General features: G+C 42.6%; 1 protein-coding gene across 1 annotated transcript; it reads right to left on the bottom strand.

Annotated features, from left to right (window-relative positions):
- Positions 1–500: 500 nt before the first annotated feature.
- synpo2la (synaptopodin 2-like a) lies at positions 501–10,922 on the bottom strand. Its single transcript, XM_015944667.3, has 4 exons — positions 10,728–10,922; positions 5,061–5,212; positions 4,189–4,904; positions 501–3,291 (listed from the first exon to the last, which is right to left on the bottom strand). Exons 1-4 carry the CDS (start codon positions 10,827–10,829, stop codon positions 731–733), a joined length of 3,531 nt encoding a protein of 1,176 aa, XP_015800153.3. The 5' UTR covers positions 10,830–10,922; the 3' UTR covers positions 501–730.
- Positions 10,923–14,698: the final 3,776 nt, after the last annotated feature.

Genomic DNA, 14,698 nt, shown 5'->3' with positions numbered 1-14,698 from the left:
CGTTTCTGTTTCCTGGACGGTAAAACAACAGCAATCTTCCCTGTTGGGTGTTAAGTGACAGTGTGACGTAGATCTGTCTGGCTTTTCAAGTCCTGGCGTTTCACCATATATTTACTATCCAAAGCTAATGCAGGAGATAGAAGTAGGAGACTATTTTTATGTTTTGCCTGCATGACAAACTCAGAGTGACTAATTATAATCAGAAATAAGATTTTAAAAATGTTTTTTCAGCATTCCACACCTTTAAATACTTGCTCAAAGATTAGACATTATTAATACTCCTGCTCAATTAAATGTGTTAGCAGCACAGCAAATGCTATCGACAGTATTTTGAACACACAGATGGGTGTTTATCATTACAACTTGATTTGAGTTTGAGAAGGACCAAAAGAACTTCAGTCAATTTGAGAGTTTAAAGTTTTTTGTTTTTAAGCCAACTAACTGTCTAATGTTTCTCCTAAATAAAAAGAGATTGGGATGTTTGAATAAAAGGTAAGTACCTCCCCTTGGCCTTATACCTGTATGGTTATTTTCGTGTTATTGTTATCAACAATTATAGTCTAACCCTCATTGGCCCAAATTAATGAAATCTTCTAAATCTTTCCTTTGCCACCTGAAACACCCTTCAATTTCCCTTCAGGTAATTGTTTCAAAAGAAAACTAGAATACTGTAATAAACGTAAGCAATTCGTTGACATTAATTCATTTTCCTTAAAGCCCTTGTAGCTGTTCAGAACGCCCCGGGCCTCCATATGTGGGGCTGTGCGCCTCCCTTGGTGGCAACGAACCGTGGTTTTGGTGCCTGAACTGGGCTGGGCTTGAGTGGCGGCAAAGATGAGAGGACGCTGAGCTCAGGAGCGCTCTGAAATTGCTTGGCTGTCTGGAGCCCAGGGCTGTATGACACTGGGGTGTAAGGTATGGGGACTGAAGGGGGTACAGGGTTTGGAATAGGGTTGGCAGAGAATTTTGGGAGGCTAGGTAGCCCTGCTGGTTTTGGAGCACTGACTGGTACTGGAGTGACAGGAGTCGGATTAAAAAGAGCAGGAGGTGGGGAGGTCATGCCGGAATGAGACAAGCGTTCTCCGAGGGTTGTTGCTGAGCGAGGTGCAATGACCTTTGGTGTCAGAGTTGGAGCTGACATAGGTGTGGGTGTGGAGAATCGCTTAATTTCATAGACTCTTGCTGTTTTGAGAGGGATCTGTCGAGGTGTGGTTAATGAGCTGCCCACCATTGTTGTTGCGTAGTTACCCTGCTGGGCCTGATAAGAGGGCATGGCTGATAGATTTGCAACGCTGCCTCCATATTGAAACATTGCAGAGTTGAGCTGGTATGGCTGCCTTTTCATAAAATCCACTGCTCTGATACCTTCTTTATGGGCACCTCCTACACCCTTTCTGTCAGGTTTTGTTTCCCTCTGAGGTCCTACAGGAATACAGGGGGTTAAGAGTGGGTTGTACCCGATAGGTGGAGGCGCACGGACATTTGAGGAGTATTTCCATTGAGAGGGGTGGGAATGACTTTCAGAAAAGTCATGTGACTGGGCCAAATTCTGTTGGTAAGGGGTCTCTGGTGCAGTGTCCACTACGTACTTCCCCATGCGGCTCTGCCTTTTAGCAAACAACTCAGCACCCTTACCCCCTGCTTGCAGAATCTGTGGGGTTTCGTGGATGACCCGAGGTTTAGGTGCAACCGGAGGAGGAACCCTTCCTGTGCCTTCACCACCCCTGTTCTCCTCTGCATCATCATAAATAACGTTGGCAGGTGGCTGGCCAAATTTGTGTCTGGTGGACCTTTCGTCTATGTTCTGTACCATTGACAGAAGCTCGGGATTTGGGGAGTTCTTTTTGACCTCTGGTACATGGAACATAGGTTTGGGTCTGCCACCGCGTCGTCGAGCCTCAAGTAAAATTCCTGTTCGGCTGTTTGGGCCTGAAACAGGGGCTGCAGCTATAGCTTCTGGCTGAGAGACTGCAGACACTTGGGCTACATGTGGAACGGAAAACTGGGTTGATGGTGGCTGAGCAGCTGGAACTTGCAAAGCCACTGAAGCAGCTGGATCAGCTGAGCCACTAATCTGGGATAAAGGAGGAAGAGGGGCTGGTGCCATCTGTGCTTGTGGAGGTCTTTGCGCTGAAGCTACAGACATTGGAGTGAAAGCTGTAAATGGGGCCTGATGAGCACCATGTATTGCTGGTGTTGTTTGCATTGTCTCAAAAGAGGAAGACATGGCTGAAGGATGAATAGTAACAGGAATTTCTGGTGTCAGGGCCACTGAACCTTGATGCATAAAGAATTGTGGAGAAAGCACTTGGGGAGAGCCAGGTGATACATGTGAAGTTCCAGATGTTGCATTAACAGCTAATTCTGAGGCAGAGGAGAAAGGTGTGGGTACAGCAGCTGTTGAGGCGGGACGCTGGGCCTTCTTTTTGACAGCAGGATGGAAAGTTACTGGAGCAGTCGCAGCTCGAATGCTGATGAAGCCAGGAGTGAAAGGGCGTGCTGTTCTGTTTAGAACATTACTTGCGGGCAGTTCAGGCAAAGGTGTTTCACCCGATGGATCAGGACTGGTCAGAATAGTGGCTGGAGCTGTAGTTGGTTTAGGAGCCACATGTGGAGGAGACATCACTATGCTAGCTGTGCTAACTGTAGAGTGGGATAGGTCCCCATAAAGCATTGTGTGGTGTGCATCAGCTGCTGGAGCATGAGGCTGAGTTGGCTGTGATGTTGTCAGGCCGAGTGATGGCTGCTGAGGTCTTTGATTCGGTTGCATTTGTGTGTGTACCTCGTTATGCATTGGATACATTTGAGAATGCACCTGCTCTTGAGATTCTGTAGGTAGTGCCACCTTCTTGGCATGGTCATCTACTCGTTTTCTCTGCTGCTCAAACAACTGGGCACCCTTTCCAGCAGTGTCACTCAAACCTGGACTTGAAGGATCCTCTGCTCCATCCCCACGACCTTCCACACCTGCTGTTGCCCTCTTCTCCAGCTTTTCCAGGTAGTCACTGTCCCAAGTTGGGTCTGGAACTGCAGAGAACCCCTCCTCATCAAACTCTGACTCACTGCCCGGAATCATCCCATCCTCCTCCTGAGAATCCGGACACATGTCCTCATCAACACTGCCAAAGCTGGTGAGGGTGTACTTCTTGGAACGCTGCCTTCTCTTCTTGAACATCAGCACCCCTTTAGAGTGAGGATTGGGAGCATCTGTCAGTAGAGATGCAATTGTCCGACACTTGCTTTTGGCTTCCTTTACTTGCTTGTCTTGCTGTGTGTCTCCTCTGTTTAGTTCTGCAAGGCATGAAGGTCAGAGCTATTAGGAACTCCGAAGTAGTGCAGAGAAATAACAGCAAGAGGTTTTCAAAAGTTCTAACCTTTACACTTCGACTTGGAAATGAACATCTACGTATAACTGCACAAGTCACCAGCAGGCATCCACCTCTTTACCTTCCCCAGCCCTTCTGGTAAAATTCCAGTAAAGTCCTGACAGTCTCGTTTTAGCTTGGATGCTGGGTGCATTTGCACATAACTAGACTTATACAGTTTTATGTCTTTTAATGAAATGTTTGCAAGCAAGTGGAAAGCAGAAGTATGTTACTGCAAGAACAACAAAAAAGTGTGGCCACCATATAATTAGACAGATTATTGTGGATGACCTAAATCTATTTATCACCATTCAGCTTCCATGAGAGAGAATTTTTCTTCAGTCTTTAATAAGGTTTAAAAGATGAACTCTGATTGTGTTACAAACCATCTGCTCAATATGAATTGTCCTGGGTTGGTGCCATTTCCTCATATGTGTAAACCATATCGGCCAGTGTAAGAAATAACTGTCATAATGCAATTTGAAAGTTTTTTTTGTTTATCTCAAGAGGAGGGAGAAGAGTGAGAGGTGGAGGGTTTATAGGGGTCCTCGCTTTGCTACTTGACTCCTGGAAACAGCTGCAGATGCTTTTCAGTGCTCAAAGATTGATTGCTGAGGTTTTTATGCACAGAGCTTGAGTTAAATATAGCAAACTATACTGACGGTATTTTGTTTTAACAAGTTTAGCTCATGCTCATTCTCACTGAGCTGCTTGAAAGAAAATACAGGATTATAATTTATAACCTAATTTCTCACCCACATTACTGCCACCCCACCCCCCAAAAAGATCACTGGCTATATAGTTGCGTTCTTGATATACTTACTGGCTTGCTTGGCTTTTTCCATGTAAGTTGTTGTAAGTTCTTCATCTATAGGTTTGTTTAGTGGACCCACCATAGGTACAAGCTGGCTGCGGGAGCCCAGCATTAGCGCTTCTTTAGCCCTCTCTGGAGACACCAATGGGACATTGGCTGGCTCTAGAAAACCACTATCTTCCTCTTGTCCTCCATCTCGTGGGCCCTGGTCATCTGCTGAGGAGATGATGGAGGAAGTTTCAGTGGATGCCTGAGAGGACCACAGTCCTGGACCAGGAGGTTGATAAATCACCTCCTTTCTCGCCACCCCAGGTAAGTTGCCTTCATTTCCATCTCCCCCACGCCTATTTAAGGGCCGTGAAAAAATCTGTGCATCTGGAGCGCTGTCGTAGCCACTCATCTCTGATGTCTCCCCACCTTCTGGAGATGTTCGTCCCGCTGGTTTTCCAGAGTTGGAGTTGCTGGGGCTTCTGCGTTTCTGGCGTCGCTGCCTCTCATAACCAGCTACATCTGCATCACTGTCAGTCTCCCCGTAATAAGCCTCGCTACCAGGTGGGGATGTCAAACCACTGGTCAGGGAGGAGCGGCTACGGTGGACTTCACGCACAGGTGCATGATGGGCTTGGGTTGGTGACATGGCTTTTAGTGCAGCTCGATACTCTTTGTCTATTCGAGGAGATGGAGCGCGAGTGACAAGTACTACAGACTGAAAAGCAGCAGGTGCCCTGCAAACAATAACAACAGGTTGAAGAGTTCATTTCTAATTAGTTGCGAAATGTCTAAAAATGTCCCTTCGTGATTTTTTAGCAGACAGTAGAACCTTTATTTAGCTATGAATTGTTCAACTAATTTCTACTGAAAACATTCTGATTCTTCAGTACCTTTTCACACGAATGTTTAATATTCCAGAGCAACTGTCGATGAGGTCGACAGCCTGGGCGTGGGAAAGAGACCCACATGGCTGTTCGTTGATAGACACCAACTCATCACCCTCTCGCAGCCCAGCTCTGCATGCTTTGCTACGTTTACGCACCTGAAAAAGGAGAAAAAGATTAAAATATTTTTATAAGTTCTGAGTAAATATGCATTCAGAAAAGTCCTTTAGCAATGCCACAACTTTTCCTTTAAGAGAGATCGGCTTTAACGCTGGGTTACATAGTTTAAAATCTTTAAAGTAACTTAAAAAGACTTACATTTGACTAGCTGTTCCTTTTCAATGATATAAAGCATGTAATCTTACATAATTTATATTTCCACTAAACCACTCCCCTGGCCTCTACAGAAAAATTAATAATTTTGCGAGCCTAAAGAACTGACGGATAGATTGTGCCCCTTTTCCCAGCATACACTGCAGGGTGATAATGCACTGGTACACAGTGCGCACACCAGCCTAGCTTGATAGCTAACTTGGCACGCATTGAATTAATTATCTTTTGTGTACTGGAGCCAAGTGATTAGCATAGCATTCAACTTTACGCCACATTATTTCTATTTATCTGCTGTAGCGTTAGCAATGATCGCCAGCACCAGATTTTCCTGCCTGGAGACGTTTCCCTGCTTGAACACGGCAGATTTTATTCAAATGAGTGATTAGCGATGAAGGCTGGAGAAATAATTCAGCAGTTAGAGTCAGGTGTGTCTGCAGAAACATGTAGAAAATATTGTCTGTTTCAAGGCTAGTTGTGTGTGCGTGTGCAGTATGAGACCTGACATTGAGCATGCTCCAGAAGGTGAGAGGGAGCACTTTAGCAGTTCAGATTTCAAACTCTTTTCCTCCTCTCCTTGACAACACCATGCTACGGACCACAGCTTAAAGTTATGTTAGCGTAAGCTGACATTCAAGAGAAGGGTTTCAACCCTGAATGCTAACAGCTAGCTAAATGTTAGACAACAAATGCATTCCTCCATCTCTGTTTTTTCCTGTATTTGTCCATATAATAAAAGCAAATCTCATTTTACAACAGTTTGCTTATTAAATATTTGTGGTGTGCAGCTGAGACCCCAAAGGTCATTTCAGATGATTGTAAATGTCATCGGTGTAAAGAGCTATGTTGTGCAGGATTTTTTTCAAATGTTCTTTAGCGATGTGATTTATTTAAAGGAGGCAGATCATGCGATGAGATGCCATTTAGCTTAAATATGAGTTATTTTCATCAGCCCGAATTTATACTTGAAAATAAAAGTTTGTTTCAGTGAAACTCCGCCCACCCACATTCCGACTAAAAGCACCTACAAGAGTGTCTTAATTAACCCTGCTGTTATATTGGTCTTGCAAGTCCAGTGGTTTAAGCGCCTGCCCTGGCACCCTAACCACTGGACTGCCAAGTCTGTTACAAAACAGTAGTCGCCTAACATGCATATCTTGTGTTGGCCATTATGCATTTTTGTAGACAGTAAGGAACCTTGGTGTTATTTTTGACCAAGACATGTCATTCAAATCCCAGGTTAATCAGGTTTGTAGGATTTCCTTTCTCCACCTTCGGAATATTGCTAAGATTAGAAGCATCCTTTCCAGGAGTGAGGCTGAAAAACTAGTTCATGCATTTATTACATCAAGACTGGATTACTGTAATTCATTACTCTCAGGAAGTCCACAGAATGTAGTTTAAAGTCTTCAGCTTGTCCAAAATGCTGCAGCTAGAGTTCTGATAAGAATTAAAAAGAGAGATCATATCTCTCCTGTCTTAGCTTCCCTACATTGGCTACCTGTTAAATTCAGAATATATTTTAAGATCCTCCTTCTCACATATAAAGCTCTTAATAATCAAGGTCCATCATACATCAGTGGTCTGATTGTTCCATACGTTCCAAACTGAGCATTTCGCTCTCAGACTGCAGGTCTACTGGTGGTTCCCAGAACATCTTAAAATAGGATGGGAGGCAGATATTTTAGTTATCAGGCTCCTCTCCTGTGGAACCAGCTCCCAGCCTTAGTCCGTGAGGCAAACACCTTGTCTACTTTTAAGACTAGGCTTAAAACATTTTTATTTGATAGGGCCTATAGTTAAAATCTGATGTTAGCCTAAATCTGGACAAGTGGGGGAGTAGAGGGAGGTGGAGTGTACAGTCGGTAAAGACGGCTCTCCCTTGCCCTGCCTCCAACATGCCTCCATCTAAAAAGGCTAGGTTATCCAGAGTTATCTCTGTAGTTATGCTGCTATAGGCTTAGACTGCTGGAGGATACAGTGACCACTTTTCACACTCTACTACTTTCTTCTACAATCTGCTCTTTGACTGTATTATTTCCTGCTACTTCAGCTATTAACTTTATTTTTTCTCTAAGTGTTTTTCTCCCCAGAAGAAGCTACAATGATGTTCTGCTGAGCTGTGGTGGCCTCATGGAGGGGGCCATCGTGTAGCACATTGCTGCTAACCACTTAAACTTTCTCCCTCTCCCGATAATAACTTTTTGCTTTACTTGACGTTGGATGTGCTACTGCTAGTTTACCCGTTTAATTATAGATTCACTAGGATAAATACAATAAAGTTTATCTCTGGCCAAATATTTACTAAGCAATCACAATGTAACCATAGACACATTGCTTGGTTGTGTGTGTGTGTGTGTGTGTGTGTGTGTGTGTGTGTGTGTGTGTGTGTGTGTGTGTGTGTGTGTGTGTGTGTGTGTGTGTGTGTGTGTGTGTGTGTGTGTGTGTTGTCTTCTCGATCCCCAGTGAGTCGTGGAGGATAGCTGCTTATACTGAGCCAGGATCCTCTGGAGGTTTCTTCCTGTTAAAAGGGAGTTTTCCTCTCCACTGTCGCTGCATGCTTGCTTAGTATGAGGATTGCTGTAAAGTCACTGACACTAGTCAGTGACTTGGTGCAATTTGCTGGGTTCCTTATATAGGAAACGTTTTTTTTTCTGATTGACTTAATGAACTGACCTGAATTGGAATGTTTATTATGTGAAGTGCCTTGAGACGACTCTTGTCGTGATTTGGCACTATATAAATAAAACTGAGTTGAATTGAATTGAATATATGGCAGAAGTAATTTTTCTGAATATCTAGGTTTCAGAACTGAGACCACCAGCTTCAGGAAGAGGGAAAATGCCTGATTGCTACACAAGTAGTTTTCATTCAGGCATTTTCAGAATTTTCTAAGCAAAATGCTAAATTTGCAGCTAATAAAGGAAAATGCATGAATGCGTCCAAAACCAGGTTTGGGGTTGTTTTCATGAGTTAGTAAAAATATCACATGGTAAAAAGCTCAAAATTGGATTTTCAATGATATGGCTCCTTTAAAACTTTATGCTACTCTTTTGTAACACCAGAAATAGAAATAAAAGACTGACAGAGCCTTGCTGATGTTGTGTCCAGGTTTGTGATAGTGACTGACAGAGAACAGATTTTGTTCTGACAGCTTGATCAGGCTGTGGGCACATGCCACATAATACAGCTCAAGTGGGGCACTCATACACACAGTAGCAGGAAAAATGCCAGCCTGCAGCCATCTTCATTTGATGACTTCATTATTTGTGCACAAGATCTGTAATGAGTATTCAGCACAAACTAAGCTACCTTTTCAAATCACAGCAACATGCCTTAACCCTCTCAGGCTCAAAATAAGTTTTGGTAAAAGGATGAACAACTAAGTCCTTCAGGGGTACTTCTGAGTTAAAAATGCTCATGAAATACGTATGTGGGGTTTTAACTGTTGCAAACCTGCAAAGCCTGCATCTGGAGGGTTAAAAGTCATACTGCATTTTCAAATATGCAGTGAAAGGTCATCTATTTTGTGAATGCAGTTTTTCAGGGTAGAAGCCATCATCTTTGGTTACCCTAATTAGTTTCCTTTTCAGCTATTCTAGTTACCCTGTAATGAAACCCCTCGTCCCCATTTAGCTAAGCCTTTGAAAGTGGCCTGCGCCTGCTTGTGGCGAAGGATGTCAAGTTATTTGTTCAGTCAGTCACCTTGTGGTTGCAAATCATCACACTTATAATACTTTTACATGCTTTGTGTCATGCACCACTTGGACTAATACCAAAATATAAACAGAGTTGTAAAAATAAACAGACACACACACACACATGCAGGCTCATGAGCAGAAACTGAACCCTGACACATTGGCTTTTTCACTGCTCCACCTGTTAGAAGCCGTACAGTACTGGACCGGACAAGAATATGTCTCTTTGCTCATAGGGAGGAAGGAGCAGGAGGTTTTGCACCATCGATCACATACAGCTGCTCACTATCATCTCTGTCATACAGGCAAACTTTGACCATAATTAGGCTAAAATGGAGATTGATTTTGAAAAGCAAATTAATTTAAAAGACTGTTGATACTGTTTGTTAAATCATTTTAAGATTGTGTGAATATTTGTGTATCCCCAAACAAAAAATGAAATGATGTAAAAATCTATTATCTAAATTATAAACAGGTATAAAATGTTAAAATGTAACATTTTCAAAGCATTAAGGTATTTTTTCTTCTTCAGTTAAATGCAGATCAGAATAAAAAAAATTTAAAAATGCATGAGACTACTGAACTGAAACACCCTTTGCTAATCCAAAGACCTGCTGCATCTCAGCTATTAATAGCCAAAAGTGCTTCTTCTTATTCAACATTAACTCAAAATTGAACAGGATTTGAATGAATCACCTATGGGGATCCTTACCCAATCTCTAAATAAATAAAAAAATTCACAAAATAAATAATTTACTTAATAACGCAAAATTTGGGAGGAGGGTTGAGCTTTTATCACTCACAAATTTTGATTTCTTGCAACAGATTAAATTAAAAGTACATTAATATGATGTCTAAAAGGGAGCTATACTTTTTTCAGATGTTATCACTCAGGTGTCCTGTTTTTATCATTTAGGAAACTTTTTACAGGTTTTGTTTTAAAGGTTTTCTGTGATTTTGACTGAAGAACATATAGACTGAAAGAGTAAAACAAAAAGTTTTCTTTTTTACATAAATGTTTGTTTAAATCAGTGTTGCTTCAGTTAGAGTGGATTGCAATAACTATGCTAAATCACGCATTGCTTCGTGAAGTAAATAATAATTAATAACAATTCTATTGATGATTCAGGGATAATTAATGATCAAATTCTACTAAATGAAAGCTTATAAATATTCTTCTGAATAAATTTGAAAACCACCATCAATTAGGGGCAAAAAATACCAACCACCCCAACACACATAAAAAAACAAACATGGCACATTCTACATCAGCATGAAGTTTCACCAAAACTTAGTTTTAGGCCATTTAAGGCCCTTTAAAAAAAAGAGATTTGACTTTAAATCACAAAAATTTGTTCTTGAAGTAAGCGTAAGCATCATCCAATCATCAATACATGAACACCCTTCTCAAACAAGATTGTGACTCATGTTTGGGCTCTGGGCCAACATGTACAGTGGCCAGTATTCCATTTTGGTTTTGTTCACAGCTCCTTAAATCAACCCCTAATATATCTCAGATTATGTTTCGCATCAGGTTGGCAAGGCTGATAATCATAAGGTACATTTATATATTTTTGGTTGTTGCATTTCGCCGAACACTATAATAAAGACTATTGTTAAACTTCCAAAAAAAAAACCAGCTTACCTTGGCCACTTGGAGTGGTTTCTGATGTTCCACCCCTCCCTGGAGACGAAACCCCCATGGTGCTCCACCAGACAGTGTGATGATCACCTCTTCTGCCACCATTATTCTTTTTTTTTTTTAATTCTTTGGTTATTATTTGTCTCCTGAGGGTCCCCCCCTCCCCCCCCTCAGTGTTTTAGCTCCATGGTTGGCAGTCAGGGCCTCCACGTAGAGCTCTGATCTGCTCTTTTCCTGGTGCTCTGTCCCACTGCTGACTGTCTTCTGAACTCCACGGCCAACACTCACACCTGCAAACGCACGCACACACACACACATGTGCACCCACCCGTATCCAGAGTGGGACAGCCATCTTAGTCTCAGGAAGGGGAGAGGGACAGAGAAATATGATGGGAGGGGGGTTCTGTGTCTGCTTACGCTGAGGAATGTCTGCCCCAAATGAGCGAGGGGAACGTCCAGCTCAACACTTGCGCTGTCACTCAGACCCGTGCCACTGGGTTGTTGAGAGGTCCTCCAAAAATAGGACATGGCCACCTTTTCCTGCTTTACTTCTCTGCAGACAAAGTTAACTTTCAGGCCATCCTAATGGCCGATGCTGCATGTTTGACATTGGCATCATTAGTAACATTCAACTTTATCACAGCCAGACTCTCTAATTCAATTCAATTCAATTCAATTCAATTCAGTTCAAATTCAAAGATACTTTATTAACCCCAGAGGGAAATTAGAGTTTCAGTACACACAATTCTGAGATCAGACATACATACATAGGCATAGACACATGACAAGAATTGATGACTGTGGTCATTCGCAACCCGAGTCGCGCTACCTTAATAGAGATAAGAGGGTTACATCAGGGTTGGTTCAGGTGGAGGAAAAAAGGCACTTCAGAGTTACTCTCCACAGGGAGGGCAGCTTTGCTATGCAAAAAATACCTCAGACAGAAATGTAACAGACTTCAGACATTACACAACATAAGTGTCCACTAGGTGGGGTGGTAGGGTTGGGGACTATCCTCACATCAGTGCATGCAGCCACGATAAGCAGCGCTCGTCACCTCTGTTTGGACAGGGGAAGAAGTTATTTGGGTTAGAGAGCACAGTCACTCCTGGAAACGATTCAACGACCTTTACTGGTCTCAGTCCCGCCCAGGCTGAGATAGGGAGACAGAGTTACCATGGCGACGGCAGTATTCCACATTTCTTCTGAGAGGGAGTTATCGCTTCAGCCTCACAGGCTCCAGGGCACCAGATTCAGATAAGAACTTGTTTTGGGGCCAGACAGAGATAATTTCCTCTCTGTCTTAAAGTTCTGTTGATCTCCAACCCCTGTGAATCCAATAATGGCGTAGATTAATCTATCCCAATCCGTGCTGATACGTCAACTCTATCCTTGATGACATCAACCTTTTGTGCCAGAGTCTGAATCTCAGCCAAAGTTCCAAGCTTATGACTCATCTCGACAATTATATGAGTTTGTGCATTCACAGGGCGGTGTAATCCATCCCAGAGCTCCGGGATTGAGCCAATATCCCTCGACAGCTCATTAATTTTCCGGTAAGCCAGGTAACCGCTCAGGCCAAACAGCAGGAAACCTGACACCAACACAACGAATATCCAGACGTCTTCAGAATCCTCTACAGACAGTTGAGAGGCACATCAGGTTCCACTGTTTCCAGGAGTCCATGATATACCCAGCTGGCTTTGTCCCAGAGGGGCAAACGGGAGCCCCTTCTCCCGTTCTCATGGTTGGAATAATTTTGTCAATCGCGTTGAGAGACCAACTGACTAGGTCCATTTTAATAATTTCCAGTTTACAGAAAAATGCAGAAGCGCCGTACACCCAAAGACAGACAAATAGTCTTGGGATAAAATAGGGAGGAGAGGAGGAAAAAAGCATCTGAACTCGCCAAGAGCCGGAAGAAGAATCTCACTTCTGACGCTTGCTGTTGTAGGACACACTAATCCAGATTAAGGACTATTTAAGTAATTAAATTAAGCTAAGGGGTGCTGATATAGATTATTAATGTCTACAATATGCTGGTGAAGGTTCTCAGTCATCCAGGTCGTAGTAATCCAAAGGGTTCAAGTGAAGGCAACTGGACTTCATTGATTTCTTAAACATCTTTCGCTTCTCATTCTAACACAACAGGACCTAAATAAATTGACAACTTCTAATGGGTAGGGAACAGGGGTAGTCACGGGTAGTTTCAACTCATTAAGCAGCAACCGACAGCTACAGTTAATAAACTTGACTCTCTTATTATTCATGTCAGAATTGACAAAGCTTTAAACGAGTTTAATTTAATTTGTTTTAACCCTGGGTTTAAATATTGACAGTGTTTGTCCCAAGGACATTTATATTTCAGATCACTGATATGTTAATTTCTGCGTCCCCACTTCATGCTCACGTTAGTTCTCGTTTTCTTAAAGAGTAACTAAACCCCAAAATAAGTTGTTTGCTACTAGACTGTATAATTGGGTCTTTACAAATGCAATCTTTCTGTTTCTGTGCATTTTTTGACATGTTTGTGTAAACTTGATTAAATCTAGAATCTAGGTCTAAAAACGTCTTAGTGCTGCCCCCTGTGGCAGCACAGCAGCTACTGCATTTTAAACTTGTGATTGACTGGGGCTGGAACAGTTTTATGACATCGGTACAAACTCCTCCCATTCCCCCTCCCTCCCTGGATGAAAATTTCCCCACACTTGGCCATGCCACTGTGCCTCCTGGCAACTGCCACTTTCATTGCATTTTTCAAATCCTGACTAGGGGTGGAGTTACATTTTCTGATGGTGTGCAGTCCCTCTTTAAAGGTATAGAGGGGGATCTTGTTCTTCCGTGTGGAACATCTAAACCATTGGTTCGCATAACTGTCAATCATTCTGATGAAGCTTTCACGCAAGGCCGTCATCATACGTGCTTGTTCCTGGGTTAGTCTTTACTTTTGCGCATGCACATTCTGTTTATGTGTAGAGCGATATGCCTTCATTCCTTGCTGTTCTCACCATTTGTTGTTGTTTTTTTATGGCTGAAAGTCGCAATAGAAAAAGTATTATAAATAAAATGAACTTGAACTAGAACTTGAAGTGTCTTTGAAGTCTATGATAAGAAGAGAAAGGCGTCCAAAGTGAGAAGTAACATCAGAGGTTTTTTAGAAGACTTTTTAACGATGGCGTGCCCTGAAAGCGAATGTTGGGCTTCCAACAGATGCCTCTGTTGCTGGTTTTCTGCTCGACGGGTAAGCTAAAGTTCGGCGTGCAATTTGGAGACATTCATTTCAGATTACTGCTAGAAGAAGTGCTGCAAGTCTTTCTTTCTTTGTGGACAAAGTCAATAAGGTTAGATCTAGCATCTCTCCCTCAGCCTTATCTCTGCCTCTCCCGACTCCAACCTGGCCCATCATCCTAGATATCTTTGCTCCTGTTTCTTTGCCTGAGTTAACCAAACTAGTTATTTCTATGAAGACCTCTGCACACCCTCTCAACGCCTTACCTTCATCTTTGTTTAAAAATGCTTTTCAATCCATCGGCCCCAGCATGCTCTCTGTAATTAACGCTTCTATGGTTTATGGTCAGGTCCGTGCTTACTTTAACGCTGTAATCCACCTGCTTCTAAAAAAATTATATCTTGATTAATCTCTCCATAGCAGCTTTAGACCCATCTCTAAACTCTTGTTCATCTTCAAGATCTTGGAAAAGGTTAAACAAGTCACGGCTGCTCTTGATGAACATAACATCTATGATCGTTTCCAGTCAGGTTTTTGTAGAGCTCATTCTACTGAAACCGCTCTTCTTAGGGTCTCTAATGACCTTCTGACTCACAGTGATGCAGGGGACTGTTCTGTTCTGGTCCTGCTGGACCTGACTGCAGCCTTTGACACTGTTGACCATCACCTGCTACTGGATAGGCGTAGACACTGGGTACCATACCTTACCATACCAATTTATTTATAAAGCACCATTTCAAAATAG

This window comes from Nothobranchius furzeri, chromosome 12 (assembly GCF_043380555.1).
Source record: "Nothobranchius furzeri strain GRZ-AD chromosome 12, NfurGRZ-RIMD1, whole genome shotgun sequence".
NCBI lineage: Eukaryota > Metazoa > Chordata > Actinopteri > Cyprinodontiformes > Nothobranchiidae > Nothobranchius > Nothobranchius furzeri.
Note: the sequence above shows the minus strand (reverse complement) of the source record. Positions and strands in the feature narration are given on the sequence as shown.

Excerpts from the sequence above, each read along its gene's own strand:
- synpo2la (XM_015944667.3), bottom strand. The coding sequence starts at position 10,829 with ATGGTGGCAGAAGAGGTGATCATCACACTGTCTGGTGGAGCACCATGG. Across the intron at positions 5,213-10,727 it reads AACCACTCCAAGTGGCCAAG|GTGCGTAAACGTAGCAAAGC; the intron begins GTAAGCTGGTTT and ends CTCCTTTTTCAG. Across the intron at positions 3,292-4,188 it reads GGAAAAAGCCAAGCAAGCCA|AACTAAACAGAGGAGACACA; the intron begins GTAAGTATATCA and ends CATGCCTTGCAG.